The sequence below is a fragment of the Mixophyes fleayi genome, chromosome 1, assembly GCF_038048845.1.
Source record: "Mixophyes fleayi isolate aMixFle1 chromosome 1, aMixFle1.hap1, whole genome shotgun sequence".
NCBI classification, from domain to species: Eukaryota; Metazoa; Chordata; class Amphibia; order Anura; family Limnodynastidae; genus Mixophyes; species Mixophyes fleayi.
Genome location: NC_134402.1, coordinates 387,400,336 through 387,419,652, shown reverse-complemented (window position 1 = coordinate 387,419,652; position 19,317 = coordinate 387,400,336). Strand labels below are relative to the sequence as shown.

At 36.4% G+C, this 19,317-nt stretch overlaps 1 protein-coding gene across 3 annotated transcripts in view; it reads right to left on the bottom strand.

Annotated features, from left to right (window-relative positions):
• Positions 1-19,317, bottom strand: part of XRCC4 (X-ray repair cross complementing 4) — a 253,481-nt gene that overhangs the window by 106,821 nt on the left and 127,343 nt on the right. For all 3 annotated transcript variants that reach the window (XM_075180439.1, XM_075180455.1, XM_075180448.1), the window contains exons 4-6: positions 11,788-11,954; positions 10,943-11,086; positions 10,006-10,127 (exon numbers count right to left, since the gene is read on the bottom strand). In XM_075180439.1, the coding sequence (XP_075036540.1) occupies positions 10,006-10,127; positions 10,943-11,086; positions 11,788-11,954 (433 nt within the window). The remainder of the gene's footprint in view (positions 1-10,005; positions 10,128-10,942; positions 11,087-11,787; positions 11,955-19,317) is intronic.

The following is a 19,317-nucleotide window of genomic DNA, read 5'->3' as shown; positions in this document are numbered from 1 at the left end:
ACCTCTCCATATTTGCTGCTCCACTTTGCAAATCCCTACACTGGCTTTCCATATCCACCAGAATCCAATCCACATTACTCAACCTTACCTACAAAGCCCTCAAAATATACCCTTAACAAAGGCACAAAATCCAATTTATTTATTTTTGCAGCCCAAAAATGATTATGTAATACAAGTGAGAAATGAATTTATCACTTGCATAATGGTCATTTGCATAATACCCCAACTTTACGGTATTTACAAAATGTTAATTAACAAGGTAATAATTCTTTAAACATTTAAATATGGCAAAGTCACAATAAAACAAATTCAAACTTTCTCTTCCAAAATGATGACTGCTGCACCGGCTCATGAAGCCGCCATGCAAGGTCGGTATTAACCTTGCAAATTAAATTAAAAATAGATTTTAACATGTCTGGCTTTCATTTTATTTGACTTACTTAGAGAGTCTATGAGAACAGAGCGTGAGCTGTTTGTTTTAAATCATGCAGCCAAGGTTGGTAAATGATGTAAGAATATACAGAGTTGGTATAGTTACAAGAACAGTGAGGCAGTTTTTATTTTAATATAGAAGAGACCAACCTCGAAGTTGCTTTAATCCAACTAAATTAATATCTCTATCCCCTAGACAGGGTTTTCCTGAGAATAATCCTGAGAACATTGCTCTGCTTGAACGAGTTGTATTGTTTTGCACTACCATCCAAAAAGTTACTGCAGAGCATAAACTGTCTCTTAATTTACATTTGAATAAAGTTTCCCATTCAAAATATTAATGCTAATAAAAAGTTTTCATCCTTGAAATGGATCATGTTTGATGTAGCGCTAGATTACATGCTTTTTTTGGTAGCTTAGTAAGCATTATCATCAGATACACATTTTTTTTAAAAAAAAATACTCTGCGATATTTGCATTGTTACGTATTTAGCAATTAAATTTTGCTGGCTGAATTTCATCCCAGTCCCACTCAAACCACATCCCGCAGCAGAATGGATTGTGAGAGCCGAGACCACACAAACTGCATGCTGTTTGAGCTATCTTGCCATTCATAACATAATAGGAGGCACCACTGAAATGGAATCTGTGGTGATGTATGGCGGTTTCAAGCTGCCACCAAACATGATTTTCTCCCGCAAAGGCTTTAAGGGAGAAAGGCCAAATACAAATACAGAGGTCCTACATTATAGATCCAACTTAAAACACATACCAATAACAGTGTTATACTGACGAATGAATACATTTTAATGCATTTTTGCGTGATGCAAGCTAGCAGTAAGCAAGAGTGCTGTTAGAAGGTGGTATTAAGAGGGAGTAATGTAATTAAAAGTCCTAAAAGTGTATAATAAAATGCACAGACAAAATACACAACATTTGTGACAAATTCATCGATTGATTGGAATAAGTGATTGCTTATTGTTTTTAGGTGGATTGCAACTGCTATCAATGAAGTTTTACTTCAGTTATTAAAATAAAATGCATTCAAAGAGAGAATACACTTTTCCGTAACACCACGGACATGGCAATCCTTTCAGTCAATGCCTCATCCAATGAGTGTTTAGGTCATGAGACTGTACTTGTTTCTGAACATTCACCTATAACAAGCCTGTTTAATACTCGTTTAGCATCCTAGGTACAGACTAAGATGCCCTGATCAGCATGAAGTGTTATAAGGCAGCCTCACTAAACCATTGAGAAGGGTTATAGAGATTTTCATGCTATACTCCCTCTCATAGTTTTCAGAGAAAGACAATAGTTCATGAAAATTATTCATTTATTTTCAACAATCTTCAAGACCCACTTTTGCATCAGCTTTTTATGGGATGCTATATCTTAATTGTAAATTTGCATTTTTTGCAGGATTTATAGCCTATGAATACAGTTGGGACAATGACAATCAATTATGTGTGGTGTGGTAGTACTGAGAACACTTAAGGCAAAATTCCGCTGACAAAACCAGCGACCTCTCAAAGCCAAAGGTAGAAATACGCAAACACATTTTGTGCAACAGTTTAGCAAATTACACCTCTAGTGATATTAACTGTTCTCAGGCACAGTCCAGGCAATGCTGAGTATTTCAAAGATTATTAAAGTCCATAGCTCTAACCAATTACATAGGTTTTATTGTTAATTAGGATACTACAACATATCTGAATTTCCCTCCTTCACATCCACGTAATATAAACTTAAAAACATAACCTGAGGGGCAAAACATAGCACTCTTTTCTGTCCAAATAAAAAGACAAGTGTATGATAAAGCAGAAGGTGCAGCTGTGTGATGTGTTGATTCAGAGAGGCCAAGCAGAAAAACATCACAAGTCAACACTTACATAGTTTCCCATCAGTGCTGGACATATGAATAATATATGACATCATACGTGCAGATTGAAAATTCACACATATTCCAAAACAAACTATACAGTTTTTCGCCAGCACCTATTTCCCGGGTGCTCCACTCGGGTCTTTTTACGTGTCACTCGGCTCTTGGAACCCAACAGAGTCCTATTATATTAAAATAAACCTTTGTTTCTCCTATTATAACAGGCACCACATGAGCACTACAGCCAGCACTGTGTGTTAGACCACTGACCACCAGTCTAACCAGTCCTGGCAGGTGTGGGCAATAACCTCCTACATTTTTAATTATTATTAATGCAAAGTATTACAACTACCTGGCTGCTTCTTAACACCACCCAGATGGCAATTTTTTTCTGGGGAGAACACTACTATAGAAGTGACACAGTTCATTAAGCCATACATTACTGCATAGGAGCCCTACAGTATGCTGCAGTAAGCTAGAAAACTCCATACAAGATACCAGGTGGAATACCTATAGAGAGAGCATGGGCAATGCTCAGTTATTGATACACTACTGTTTCTAAATTTATGACACAAGGAAATTACTGATCAGTGAACCTGACCTTCAGTCATAGGAACCCTGAGGGATATGAACACACTATGTCACAATGGTTTCATGAAGGATCGGTCATGTCTAACAAATCTGGTTATCTTTTATGAGGAGCTAAGTTTCAAACTGGATCTTGGTAGTGCAATTGATTTTGTTAAAGTGTTATATACCTCTCCAGTCTGGTACATAAAATAACAGTATCCAGTATAGGGGGAAGTGCGCACATAAGTATAGAATTGGTTGAAAGGTAAAAGGCAAATGGTAGTTATAGATGGAACATATTCAGATACGAAAAATGGAGATGGAACAGGACTTGGGAAAGCTAGATGACACAAAGTATTACTCCTGTATAAGTCACTAGGGAGATCACATCTTAAATATGGGGTACAGTTTTGGGCACCTCCGTGTAAAAAGTACATAGGAGAACTCAAGACCTGTCAAGCTCATTAATAAAGAGAATTGAAGTGTTAAGTTTTAAAGAAAAACACCATCAATCATTTACTGTATGGGTGGCCAATTCCCCAAATCCACAATGCCTTTACAGAGGGTTCTGCTTGTAGCTATATTTAGTAGATGACATTATATGGTGACTGATCCAGGTAATGTATCCAATTGCCATTTCTGAGGTCGGGAAGGAGTTTTATATTCGCGCTACGAGACTAAATTGCAACTGTCACAATGGCTATTTCACTTCATTTGTATCAACACAAATAGAGTTTATGAATGGTTGAACTTGATGGACATGTGTCTTGTGTCAACCTTATGTAGCATGGATAAAGTTGTGAACTTATTTTTGAACACAATGCCAAAAATCATCATGCTTGTTTGGGACCACTGAGGGGTATGCATTTCAGTACCTCTAAATAGTATCTGGCACACTTCATCCCCATGGTGCTTGCAACCCTGATTGGACCCTAGGATTTATAGATTTTGTTTTTAAAATATATGCATATACAATAGATGAACAGACATTTAAAAAATAGAAAACCTTATCCTATGATCTGATATAATATAAAAGTAATTTTCTCTTCAATAAAAATACCCAGGCTCGGTCCGGTGTTAATACCATTAGAAAACAGAGAACAAGAGCTAGTACCACAGAAGGCACTCCAGTCCCATATCAAAAAGATACATGTTATTAAAACTTTATCTTTATTATTACTTATTTAAAATACAAAAGAATAGAAAAATATAGCAACCTTTTACATAATTTTATTTATATGGTGAAATATAGTTAAAATGTATTGATAGTGAAATTTAGATAGAAATAAGTGAATTAAAATATATTGTATCATCCCCTAGGTGGGGCCAGCAGGTCCGAGTACAGATGTAAAAGATTCTATTTTGGAACGATATGACTTTATTAATAAAGTATTTGATTAACATTATGTATATGTGTTATTATTTGAGTTTCCAAACACCTTATATATTTACTAATTAATTTCAGATATTTTTATACAATGTTACAATATCCACAGATTCATATCCTTAAAGCACCTATTGTAAACCTGTGTGAGATTCTTACATTTGTTACACTCACATCATGTAATTAACATAAGGTATATGATTATCTCCCTGGTATCAATTACTGTCTATAGTAACATCTCTCTTATATTAGCCCCGCATCTAAGCATCACATAAGCATATATCATGCTGAATTATTTATACTTACTCTGTTATGTAGGGCTTGGTTGCTAAATATCCTATATCCTATTCATAAATTGATTGGTATCCCTGTTAAATCGCAAATAATCAGTTCCTTGTGAGTCCTGTATTACAGAGTCTCCTACACTGGGTTTGAAATGGATAATAGTTGAATATTACCTGGAAGAGCACCCTCTCACCTTAACCCACAATTTGGATATACATATAGGGATGGGATCTACTCCCTCTTGTCCTTGGTGTTAATACCAGTCAGGAAGACGTATCAGACATTGGGCCTGATTCATTATGGAAAGTTAAGCAAAAAAATGAGCAACTTTGAACCTTGGCAAAACCATGTATTGGAGAGGGAGGTAAATTTATAATGTGAGGACAGATTTATAATTGGGGTAGGGCATGGTCAACTTTTAATGTCAGTGTAAAAATAAAGCTATCAAGTATTTGTGCCCTACATGAACAAAGAGCCAGTATTTTCCCTATGTGCAAAATAATAAACTAATAATAACAACAACAACAACAACAACAACTACTACTCATTTGCACCCCTTGCATTGCAAAATGGTTTTGCCAAGGTTCAAATTTACTCAGTTCTTTGCTTTCCTTTCCTTAATGAATCACCCATTGTGGCAGTCTGGACCCAAGCAAGCAAAGGCAATAAAATATCTCTTAACTATTAAGTTACTCAGGACCGAAACTAGGGCTGTGCGATAGGGGCGACCGCCCAGGGCGCAACGCTGAAGGGAGACGAAATTTAGGAATGTTTTAGGTTCATTTGGTTAAAATTGAGGGCTAGGGGAGGCGGCATTTGTCTTTCTCGCCCCAGGCGCTAGAATTCTAAGATACGGCTCTGAAGTTACTACTAAAATGCATTAATTAAAGAAAACAAACACAATTGCATGTTGTCCACGATGATTAAGAGTTCCATAAAAATATTATCATGAGTGAGGCCAAGGCCGTTGCAGCCTAAAGTAAGGTTCCTGTTGTTTTAAGGAGCACCCCTTACACATGAAGCTATATTCATTTCCCATTACAAGAAAGTCCTATTTTCTAGCTGAAACTAAAGGCAATCAATCAGCCCAGGCTCAGGAAAATGGACAATCAGTGGTCACAAGTGATAAACATTTGCCTCCTGTACAATAACTGTTCAGCGTAAGATTGGTTTTGCTGTGGTTATGTTACAAAGAAGTAGAATTTATTATCACTATATAGCTGGTAGAAGCTAGTTCAGAAATGTGCTGAACAAAAGCGACTCTCATTGCTGCAGTATCAACAGACACAGAACAAAGCTCAGACATCTCATTCTGAGGAAAGTGAAATATTGTCTTTGTTTACATTAACCACTTAACAGAGACTCAACCACAACACTGCAACCTTTTTGCACAATACCACTGATCAACAAAGGTGTGTGATTAGCTATATATGAATAGATTCAACAGCTCATCATGTGCTATTGCAAGCCACAATAAAAGAATACATAAAACACTATTAGGCGTGTTTACTTTGAACTCTTCATACTACTGAATATGAACTATGAATCATTATTGCCACAAGTCCTCATTGTTTTATTTTCTGTTGCATACACGCCATGAAGATTTGTTGAATTGATTGTTATGAGGAAGCTTAAAGTGTAATTCTTAATTTAATAGACAACAACACACTAATGGGTCCACAGGTCTCACAATCTAACTATTTAGAGGGAGGACTGTTCTGGGGAAGGATATCCTAAATCAATATCTTTGATATTTGTTAATTCCTAGGACAGTGAAGCCAGATAGGTAAGCCATGGTTTTATGCTTCTTCTCAGGCATTGTGGTCTGAGGGTCATGGCACTGGGGGTCCTAGGCCATGGTTTTATGCTTCTTCTCAGGCATTGTGGTCTGAGGGTCATGACACTGGGGGTCCTAGGCCATGGTTTTATGCTTCTTCTCAGGCATTGTGGTCTGAGGGTCATGACACTGGGGGTCCTAGGCCATGGTTTTATGCTTCTTCTCAGGCATTGTGGTCTGAGGGTCATGACACTGGGGGTCCTAGGCCATGGTTTTCATCCTGACCTAAACTCCTGGAAGTTGAAATCTGCTCTGCTGGAAAGGGAGTATGTGTTAGAGGAGCTGGAGGATGCCTATGTCACATGGAAAATGCTAAATGTTATTAGAATTGTATGTCTAAATGGTGGGAATATGTTAAGGTCAAAATCTTCAGTTACTTTCAGGCTAAAGGATTACAACAGAGGTGTGAAAGGAAGAGGAAATTCTGGAGGCTGCAAAGACAACTGTAGTCCCTGCGGCTGAGATGCGAAGGATGATCTGGAGGAGACTAAGAGGGACATAAAAACTTTAAGGAAGAATCACATTGTTCCAAGATGGAGAATCTGGAGAAGGGGTTTCATTTTCAGGAATCTCCACTCCAGCCACACGTTCGGTGGGGAGGAGGCGGCCCTGAAGTTTTGGGAGGAAAAACTTAACACAGTTGGACAGAAAATTGGTTTGTGGGGCCTTAGAGACCTCTTCATCAAAGGGAAAGTACTGGTGCTATGCAACAAACTACTTCCCGTTCTACAATACACATCCCAAGCATGGCCACCCTTTAGTATGGTCTGCAAGACCATCACAAGAACAGTTATCCACTTCATCTGAGGCTCCAGAGTGAAGCGGTCAGTTATGGACAAGGATACCCTCAAAGGCGGGAAAGACATACCTGATATCCTCACTATGCTGCAAGCCTTCTTTGTTTGTAACTGCATCCGCAGGACTCGAGAAGTATATCAACTCTGCTGGGAACTCACATTAGATTTATTAGTCTATTTTATACATATTGAATAAATATGGAATAAGCTAATTTTGGGAAACATGCACCATATATCCAGCTCACAATGGTATTTTAGCCCATTCTTTGTAAGGCTCAAAATGTTAAGTGGAGGCAATAATAAATAATAGATACATCTGGTGCAACAAAATTCCAGTTCCAAAATGCTACATTTAGATTTTACCAGAATTTGTCCTGTTTTACAAATTCTGTGACTTTCTAATCAGAATATTGATTATAAAGAATAGCTTTTATTTGCCTGTTTATGTAACTCAAAAAAATACAATCTGATCTTACAAAGAATCAGGGCTTTGACAATAACAAAATGCTACAATGTAACAGTGCAACAAAACACAATAAAATGAAATAATACTTTCCATTGGTCAGCACAGGTCAGTGGAGGTGCACAATTACTTGTTGGCCTGTCTTGGAAAGATTTAATGCATTAGTTTTATTTTCTAGGAACCATATATAAATTCTTTCCAACATGGATAGCTGGTAGTAATAGCTTGTAAAGGAAGCAGGTGTAGAGTTGTATTTATATCTCTCATCAAAGTTCACAGTTTAGAGATGACTTATCATTCTCCTTTTCCTGCTGTATTGCCGGACTGACATTGCACAAGAGAGATTTCACATCCCTTCCAGTTGGCTGTATCAGTACTTGCAGTAATATGCTTAAATTCCAAAAGTTATTTAAAACATTTGCTAATTTTACAGAAAAACTTTACAAATCATACAGTTCATAACCAATCTAGTAAATGTATATCTAGGAAATGTTGCAAAATACTGTCAATATCGTAGAACTGCCATCAGATTACACATAGGTGGGAGGGGGCACTAGAGCAGGAAAATCAGTTAATGTAGAGAAATGTGGAGAGGAGATATTTTGCTATCGGGGAACAGGATGGAGAAAATAAAATATATTCAATAAGGGAAAAAAAGGTTGTTAAAAATTGCATGAAAAGCTACCAGCTGTCCTGAATTTCCAGATACTGTTCCAGGATTTGAGGACTGTAATTTTTGTCTGTTTTTTTTTTTTTTTTTTTTTAATACAGTCTAAATGCATAGTAACATTTCTTTGGCTACGTGTGCCAGATGTAATTCAGAGCATCTATTCATAATCTGTACACATAGATATCCACCAGTATCTTCTATTTAATGAAAATTTTTGATATAATTCACAGGACATGTTACCTATTCTGTATGAATGGCCAGTACCACTTTTCTTTATCTGCCTACCATATGTACTTCTCTGTACCAATTCTCAGGATCAGTTCTTAATGTGTCTGTACCAAACCAACTCACCTGTATGTTAAATGTAAATTGTATTATCTGTTACTAATTGGTATCCATTGACAACCACAGAGTACCACTTGTTTCCTGTATGTGAGTGGTTATTTATGCAAATACTTAGTGTGCCGTATTGGCATCTACAAATATCAGTTATGTATTATGAATTTGTGGAGGTTAGAATGTAATCTGTGGGTGAAAGGTCCTATGGCCCTACATACCACAGAAGTTGATCATCATAGATCTTTGCTTCCAAAATTATGCTAAAGTCATCATTCTTTGGAGATGTTTTGTCATGCGATGTGAAAACATGTAGTGTATTTTAAGTTTATTCAGTAGTTCATTGAGAGCTCTGATTAGTTTATTATTCTTGTGCTCTCCTGACGATGTGAATATATGTATTGTACTTTTATATATGAGTTCATATTGGCTGTAAATTGTTATACAAGTATAATATAAGTGTTGATTAAAATATTAATAATCAGCCATGGATGATTTATTTGTTTTTGGTTCCAGAGCACTATTGCTACCCTCTTTTTTTATCTTTCTTATTGATTTCTTAGTGGGAAGTGCAGATCCCTGCAACCAGCAGCCTGTGGTTACTGACCTACCTGGCGCTGTAAGGTTTTTGTGCATTTTTTTATTGGATCAAGGCAAAGCTTTGCATGGAAGCTGAGAGTAAAAATTGTTTGCTGTTGTTTGTTTTTTAAACATAAAAGGCAAATACAAAGTACATAGACATAAATTTAAAAAAACAGAACAGATTGTAAATTAGATTACTGTTAACTATGAAATCTGACAGGTAACTAAACAAAAGTCTATCTTAATGGCTACTGCCATAAAATAAATGTGTAAAACTTTAGCTCAAATATTCTGCATTCTTTTTATAATACTTTGCAGTGATGTCAACGTCTGTATGCATGTCTGAGGAAGAGGACTACTCTACCACTGTACATCACAACGGTAGTTTAACTCCATCACAAATTCAAGGAGTTTTGCATTTGTTGGAGCAGGAGTTGTCAAGATAACTTTGCAGGTAAGTGTTTTAAATTCCTTCACATCATTTATTGTTTTGGTTGCATTTCATGTGTATTCAGCTTTTATGCTGATATCACATTTATGACAGTTTTATTCAATACTATACTAATGTATATGTTTATATAGCATTCAGACTACTAAGCTTGTGCAATGAAAAGTATATATCTATAGTAGTGAACTGAACTTTGGATATTCACAAAACATCTAGCTGTTGAACTTTTACAACACTAAAAGTATAGGGGACTAAATGTTACTGGTTCCTTTTTGCAAAATACACATTGTTTCACAATTATTGAGGATTTTTTTCATACCAGTCTCCTTTTTGACCTCTGAGATTTTACTGTCGTCATCAGTTGAGCCACTGTAGTCATCATTCACTAGGTCACCAACAGGAACAGTGTCAAACGGAATAGAACTGTTGCTGTGTTGGAAACTAAAAAATAAAATACATTAAATTGAACTTGTGACATAAAATCACTATATAAGAATATATGACCAAAATACAATGTAGTGCCCATATTCAGTTTTGTTTGACTTTACCTAAAGGTTATGGAACAAAGTGTGAAACGTACGTTTCGAGTGATCTGTAAGTTATGTGGAAAGAACCATTGTATCGTGAGGGCCTACGATAGCACAAGCACTAAATATGGCCCTTATTGCACTAATATAGAACTAAGGTGTAAATAGACTGGTTTTGAAGTATAAAAGTAGCATATAATAGATATGGAGGTGGAAGTTTAGGTAATAAAATCAAATAAAACATTTATATAAAACTGCTGCAATACTGGAAACCTTGTAGATTGAAGAACACGGCCACATTTGGATCACAATTTGTTACCAATTTGCTTTTTGCTTACTACTATGTTTGGTGCTTTTGTCTTTTTTTTGTGGTTTATTTTAGATATTGCACTTCTAACAGGTGCATAGGAAAGAAACAGCCTTACTGTAGGTGTTTTTATTGCTTTATCCACAAACCAGGGTTTCAGTTTGGCTATCGCTGTAGCACTACAAGCTTTATACGAGTAGTAAATTGTCAATCATCTTATCAGTTGGGAGATATTATTAATGTTTGGGTGTACTTCCCTGATTACTTGTAATTTCTATAATTGACCAGACTATAGCAACTGACAAGAGGTTTTAGGTCTTCTGGTTGTACCATTAAATATTACTGTCCCCGGGATTTAGAAGTGCTTCGTACAAGAAGGGAAAAAAAAATGATAAATGAATTCCAAAACATTTCAGAAATACCTTTTTTCCTGCACCTTTTGTTGAACCTGTGATAGCTTTTCATTCAGACTCCTAATCTTTGCTTTTTTCTCATTGAGCACACATGTAAATCGAGTATAAAGGTCTTGCTCCAGTTCTTCCTTACTATTTACAAATTTTTCAAGCCTGAAAAGAAAAATAAATAGATATTATTTAAGCTTGCATGTCTTTTGTACTTGAGTAATTTATTTCACCAGTATAAAACTCATTCCAATTAAAGTGCAAATAAAATGGTCATTGTTTTAATACCACAACAAATGCTATCATGCAAGAAAACTCCAGTATCATTGGTGTGATATGACAACAAAAACCGTTTACTAGATTCCATCAAAGTGCAGTCACTGACCAAATAAAAAGTGACGGCATCCTCACTGTGGGTTAAACTAATCTTCTTAATAATGCAGCCTTCCAATTCACTTGGAACTAGTGACATGGAACATGGAGGTATATCACTAAACCAATATTGAAGCCAAATTAACGTTTCAAAGGAAAAGCAACAACATAAATGCAGTTTCCATCAGGTTTCATCCAGATTTGTGCAGCTTACACTTTGCCTCTTAATAATATGACTGGTCCCCATGGAACAGATATGAAGCACTCATGAATGGTGACCACAAAATGGCTGCCATTGTGGCTGTGACAGAAACACTAACTATTTAGCATAGGCAGGTGGATGATTAAAGGAATGGTACAGATAAGATGTAAATACTTGTACAGCACATGACTTAACAATGCCCGTAGACATACTATTGCTATGGCTTTTGTCATATATATATATACAATCAACATATGTTTCTACATAGATATTATTTGTACAACACCCTTACTTGTCATGAATGTAATTCCAGTCACGTCGGAGCCTTTCATTTTCCTTCAGCAGATGTTCATTTCGGCTGTGTAATTCTGTTGTACAGTTCAGGCAATAGTTAATTAACTCTTTAATGATTTCGCCAGGGTTTGGGGCATTCTTAAGTCTGAGTGATCCAAGTTTAAACTGTAAGGAGAACAAAATGTTATCCTAGACCAGAGGTTCAGAAACTGTTTATATTTAGTTTTTTTTTTACATTACATAAAAATGAAAGCAATATTACAAGAAATTTCAACAATTGCTGAAAAACAACATAGAACAAGAGGAGAAGATAAAACAATTGTTTACTCATATTTAGCAAGTCATTTAACTAACCAGTTAATTCAAGGACAAGAGACATATGTGTATATCCTGATTAGGCAAGTCCTTCAATGTCTGTAAAGGACTGATCTCTACTCTCACTGCTTGCCTGATTCAAACAGAACAGTTGTAAATGCCCCTCTTCTGTGAGCATTCCATTCATACAAGTTCATAGGGGAGAGGCTTCAGCAAACCTACCCTAAATTGTCAGTTGAAGATTCAGACATGGTTTGGCAGACATGAGGTAACACTCCTTAGCATCATCTGTAAGCAAGAAAGCAGCCATTACAGTTACATGGTTTGATTCCATTGCTACAGACGTTGCTAAGGAGAGTCACATATTCACAAATGGCAGCAACAGACAAGTATGAGGGGTATATTTACTAAACTGTGGGTTTGAAAAAGTGGAGATGTTGCCTATAGCAACCAATCAGATTCTAGCTGACATTTTATAGAATGTATTAAATAAATGATAACTAGAATCTGATTGGTTGCTATAGGCAACATCTCCACTTTTTCAAACCCGCAAATTAGTAAATATACCCCTGAGTCTTCAAGTGCCAATTTCAGGCAGAAGTTCTATTTCAAGTAGACAGTAAGCTGTAGTATACACCATAAGAATTTCAATTAGGCAATATAATTTTTCTTTTTTGAGTTTCCTTAAAAATGTGAATCATAGTTTTGGGTAGAATTAGCCTACAATATTAAATGGTGAAAAATAAGTTATAGAGTAGCATGTAAGGATAAAGTATGTTTTCATCAGACACTGAATATTTTTTTATGTCAAGTTAGTATATCGTATATTTTACTATCTGTGTTAAATGTGCAATAAAAATTGCCTCACTAGTCCCTCATGTGACTGATCCTCAGAGTCTCATATGTAACAAGACTTAGAAATATAGTATTTCAATAATATGATCATCAGGCAATATCATATCTTGATAGTCCCCTATAATTCACTGCTAGATTTCATTAATGTTATATCGACTTTTCCATGGCATTTCATTACCAGGAACTTTCATATGATTAAGCAATATCATGCCTGCAGTGTCATAGGTGTTTGAATTATCGTAGCGTTAGGCAATTCAATGTCCTGTCTCTAGTATTAGTTGGATAAAATATACTCCATTCATTTTTTAACTTCTGATAACACTACAAACTAACTTACAGGATGTAATATAATAATTTGTGGTTTGAAGATTTAATAAATATATTAAAAGATACAATGCACACATTGTTTGCTATATTGTTATTTGATATATAGTTTTGGCATTATATGACTTTCCAAATCTACAGACAACAACATTCAAACAGAGAAATTCTCTGTGACATAAAATTAGTTATCTTGAAATAACAAAAAAAAACATGATTTCATTACAACGTTAAATACCTTCATATGTAACAAATTCTGTTGAAATGTAAATGTTTGCAGGAAATACTGTATTAAAGTTATGCTACTGAATGATGGAAATTCAGTTTTTATGAACCATTTCCGGTTAAACAGGTTTCCGCAGCTAAATATGTAAAATGATGGTGTCAGTCCAGGTGTAAATTACATGAGTGACAATGTACAGTCTTATCATTAATCCAACGGCTTTACCAAAGATGACCATTTGCGGAGAGGAAACTGGTTTTCAACACCTGCATGACACACTCATTCAAGATGGATAAAAACAATCCATGCCACACGCTGGTTTAAGACAAATTAGCTGTGTAAATACATGAGGACAGATAAGCGGTTATTTCTAATCTCACAAATTAAGTGAAGGATTAAATGTCTAATAACTCCAGACATGTCTGATCTGTGTATGAGTGAGAGTAGGAAATGACATGTCCTGTGGTGGCTATATGAACTAATAGTGACATAGCATCGGGGGTATGCAGCCTGGCAGAACACAATGATGGAATCTTCAGTAATCCCATTAGCAAATCAGATTCAATGGTCAATTAGACTGTGCTATTTATGGTGTTATAGGGATCTGTGTCGTGGTGTAACACGAATAATGGAAAGGGGTAAATCTGAAAATACCTAGAAAAATTTAAGTTGTTTTGATTGTTTGCATGTGTGCGTTTTAAAATATAAAATTTGTTTACTAAAAAGCTGGTAAGGGAAAGAGACAAAAATAAATATTTTGAAACCATATCAAACATTTTTAAAGTAAATGAATGAAAAATCAACAAATAGCTGATATCACACTAACAATTGGCTTAAAAAAAATGCCTAAAAATAAACTTTTTATGATTTAGAAGCTCCTCTACTGAACGTAGGGTGTACCAGGTTACTTTTTTACATTTGAATATGGACCAATTATGAGCACTCCAATGAACACTAATATGTATATCAAATTGTGCAGCTAATGAGCAAAACACAGCCTCCCCATAATTTTTGAAAATATATTTAATTCGTAGCTAAAGTCCAATGCACTTAACTGAACAAATGCCCTTTTAGACAATTGCCAGGACAACATAAAAAAAATCACAAAGCTTGAACACCTTGCTTGTTATTGCTCTTAAAGTATAATCTCAGTTAGAAAAAGTGTTGCAGAAGTAAAGAAAAAAAAGTCCAACATAAAACCTCCCTTTTGATGCAAATAAGAGTATAGTCATACACTATCTTCTACTTTGAATAATATAAATATTTAGAAGTTTAAAAAAGGATAATGTGTCACGTTGAGGTGTGTTGGCATATACTTAAAGAAAATCCAAACAATATATGAGTAAACATCTGACTGCCCCAGTACATGGGCACTCACTACGTTCTGACATAAGAACATGTCGTGCAAAACAAAAATGTTTCACTGGTAGATAGAAAATGAGCAGCATTAACATAAATGGTAAGAATATAACAATAAGACAATTCATTCACAAATGGCTTCTATTATTTACAGTCTACACCAACATGTTCATTGTGAACTCTTGGTATCTCATCCATGGGGACAGAAGAGTGTGCACCACCAATGTGCCACAAATTAGGGTATGGCTATTTTAAGGGTGGTTGTGGGACCAATAGGGAGGGAGTCAAATCGGCATCCCATTCCCCTCCATCACTTCTGTAGTAACATACTTCCTTCCCCCTGTAACATCACGCCCCCAACATATCCTCACCACCTGTATAAATATATCACCCACAATAGCAACAGATCCATTCTCCTAGCAACACATCCACTCCTTGTAGCAAATCATATATGCCTGTGATGTTTCTGATATCTGTTAGAGGAGTTTGTTGAACTGTTATTTTACAACTTTGCTTATGTATATTGTTCTGCCCAACATTTTAATACTAGTAAAAGAAAATATTAGTAAATAGAGTAGCAGAAAAATTGTAGGAACAGTAACATTGCAAAATGAAAACGTATCATATTTGTAAAAAGTAGGAGTACTTTATAATGAGTACACCAAAGAAAAATGCATGTCTGTCTACTTATCTGTTTTTGTCATATACATCTATGTGCATCTATATGTATCCATTTTCCTTGGATTTTCTATCATCGGAGATGGAACTGTGCCACATTTATGAGATATAACAGCAGCAAATGTGCTCTTGGTGCAAATATGCTAATATTCTCAGCTTATTATACTACTGTACTTAGCTTACATCTACATTATGGAGGAGATTCAATTACTGGTGATGTCCACCTGCACAAGTCGCTCTGTGCACCTCTACGGGGTGAGAGGATAAATGAGCGTAAATTACTGCCATAACATCGGCGATGTGTCTCTGTGGATGTTCCAGGGACAAATTACGCTAAATTGAATCTCCCCTATGTGTATTTGTATCTGGAAGTGCACACAGCTTACAATTAAAAATTCAAACTTACACATCAACCAGTTGTAAAACTCAGACTCGGTCTTTGCTGCCATTCGCAAATTGAAGGTGCCCATTGCAGTTTACCCATCGATTGAGGAAAACACATTATCATTGGGCCCTATATGTGGGCCTAGTGCTGCCAGTCTACACTTGTCATGGTACCCAGTCTGCGCTTCTCAACCTGGACAGGTCTGTGCTGATAGGAGAGGATAGTGGGTGCAGGCTATGGTTAAATTACCGCTTTAGCAGGGTTAATGCTGGCTAAAGCCACTATGCACCTCTGGGCTCTGTAGTCATCACACCCCCTGCAATGTTAGTAGTGACCCCACTCCCAGTGCTTCATTCTAGTTGTCATTTGTGTATTAATAACTGTGGCTGGATCACTAATAAATAACTTATTGTATAAATATATTGAAATTATTAGTGCAGTGCACAATTTATATGGAAATTTACTGAATTTTGATACTGTGTATTAGAAATGTACTGATTTCTGAGACAGTATGTCATGTTTGTGTTTTGTAAGTTATCCCAAGTAAGCATATGTGTGGAGGGGATGTGTTTTTGCAACTGTCTGGTGACAGGTTAATTACAATTATTTTCATTGCTGAGTGACCAACACGTCTGCTGAGTCTGAAAGCACGGGAGGGGTAATTAGCCTTGTTGGTAGACTGCCCATGTGTGTAAGACTCAGGATGCCTGTGATCACAGATTATTCAAAATTTTGCAAGTTAAATTGTGTTAAAAGCAAGAGAAAATGCTATATCTTGATGGCAAATATTCAATATAAAACCTCAGACATTGTGGTGCTACTAGCAGCAATGTAAATAGGTGTTTGACCTCTCTAGGCTGATATATGTGCAGACTGCATGAAGCACCTGGATTGGCTAGAGGGGCAGGAGGCTGGATTACCTCCTGCCAGGGTATCTGTGCAAATCTGTATAAAAAGCAGACTGTTTGACCATGTAATGTAGTGTTATTCCATCTGTACCTTTCTGGAGATCACTAGTACCACAAACTAGTGTTACTCTCCTTATTAGGTCACTTGAGCTAATAAAACATCATAGCTTCAAGATCCTGCTTTGACACCTACTTACCTGTGGCAATTCCTGGGATCTACAGATTAGACCATTATCCGACTGTTACTGGTTTTGCAAATGAGCAAATGTACCTTCTGGTTACACAATATCCATTAACATTATACGGCTGCAAACTTGCTAGCTTCAAGATTATAATGGAATATGTCCTGGCCCTGGGTAATATAACAAAGTAATGCTGGCCACATATGGTACAAACTCACTGGCAGAGATCTGATCTAGTCACACCTGCACAATTCGAGGAGTACAGAGTCCAAAGCTGGTTTTCCACGAAGCAGCTGTTTTGCGCATCATAAATTGATGTTGACATTGGCTCCGCCCTCTCTTAACAACCACATTCCCTTTCTTATTGTCTCCTCCTGTGCAACACTGACAAAATATGCCCTGTCCTCACTCATGAAGTTACCAAAACCCTGGTCTACTCATTCACTGTCTCTTGTCTTGACTGTTGTTACTAATCTGATTACTTCACTTGTCTTCCTCAAACCAGCCTTTCCCCTCTGCAATCCATCCTGAACGTCATTCTTCAAACACTGCGTTACACATTTTCCTGCATGCCTCTAGAGGGCGCAAATAAAAATGAGAAGTTACATCATCACGGAGTGCATCACAACCGTCCAGTGGCAGATTGCATAAAATTGATGTAACGTGGTAAGTAATTGTATCGCAGCTTATTAAGAGAACAACCAAATATTGCAATTCATAAACAAAAAAATCTATAATGAAACTAAGTTGCATTCTGAAATAAATGTTGATTTACCATCGCATTTTGTCCATGAAAACACTTCTATCCGTGTCAGGGAGTATAAAGCAGTACTGTTTAGAACATTAGGAGAAAAGCAGGATATTGTATTAAAGAAACAGAGGTCATAAACCCTTTGGGGGGAAAAAGAAATCACATATAAAACTTTCCAAGAAAATAAGTTGGTGACAGACTTCTTGGAAAAGGAAATAACCATTAAACTGTGATACCCAAAGTTGTTTTAAAAGAGTATATATGTCCGAACAATTCTATTATCTAGCTTTACTTTCCGTATTAGCCAGAAACAATTTTAAATATTTTGAAAAGTAGAGAACAAGGAAGAATTGTTTAGTATGTTAAAGGACGAATGCTAAACGCATCTCCTTAAGTAGGAATAGAAAATATCAGCAGTATGTATGTAAGAATTGTATATCCAACAATTTATCTTATGTCCAAGTAATCTGTTCCCATAAGTTACACAAAGTCTGGTGATCACGGACAGCTGTATATATACAGACTATATAAAGATAATCCACTAGATAAAATTCCCTTACTGACTGTACACCAATGCAACATGTCCATCTCCATTGAGAACCTGAAAAATACACAGTTTTTTTTATTCATTTTTACTCCACACTTAAATGGCCAGGTTAGACCTACATAAGTTTAATTTCGTTTGTTACACTTGCAGTCAATTGTCAACCAAGCTCATTAGTGCTGTTTATCCTGTGCATTTACCCAAACTGTTGTACCATACATGACAATACTAACTTTTAGTACCCCTAGTCATCAAGTAAGGAGGTCCCAAGATTGTACCCACTTACGTCCATTACACATCAACTGGAAAACACACAATACTATGAGCTACATGTACAAAGTGCAGCATAAGGGTAAGAACATGGCGAATTGTAGAACCCATCCCTATGTACTACAGTCAGCTCAGGGTAAATACAGAGGGAGCAGTACAACATGATGATTCACTATCCACTCTGTGCTACAATCAGCTCAGGGTCAGGGCCCTCTTAACAACATTATGGGCCCCCGAGCAAAGCAGTGCACCGGGGCCCATATATATATATATATATATATATATATATATATATATATATATATATATATATATATATATATATATATATATATATATAGAGCTTTTCTTTTTTTTACACACCACATACTGGTCAGCCGTCAGCGTCCCTTGAAATAATTAAAAAAAAACAAAAACCCCTTAACTTAACTTATTCTCCAATGCAATCCTCTTCACTCTTCTTTCAAGTCACTGCAGAGCGAAAACAACTTTGATCAGCAGGCAGTAGGGTACTCCTCCGTGTTGCGCTCTGCAATGGATGTCAGGCGGGCGTGATGACATCACGCCCAACATCCACTGCGAGCGCCGCACGGAGGAGGAGACCAGAGAAGGAGCCGGATCGCCAGCTGACCGCAAGGTAAGTTTTTTATTTTTATTTTTTTTGCAGGATTTTTTTTTTAGCGCTGCCTCTGACGGGCCCCCTGGCCCACAGGGCCCCTGCCCATTGTGCCCAATGG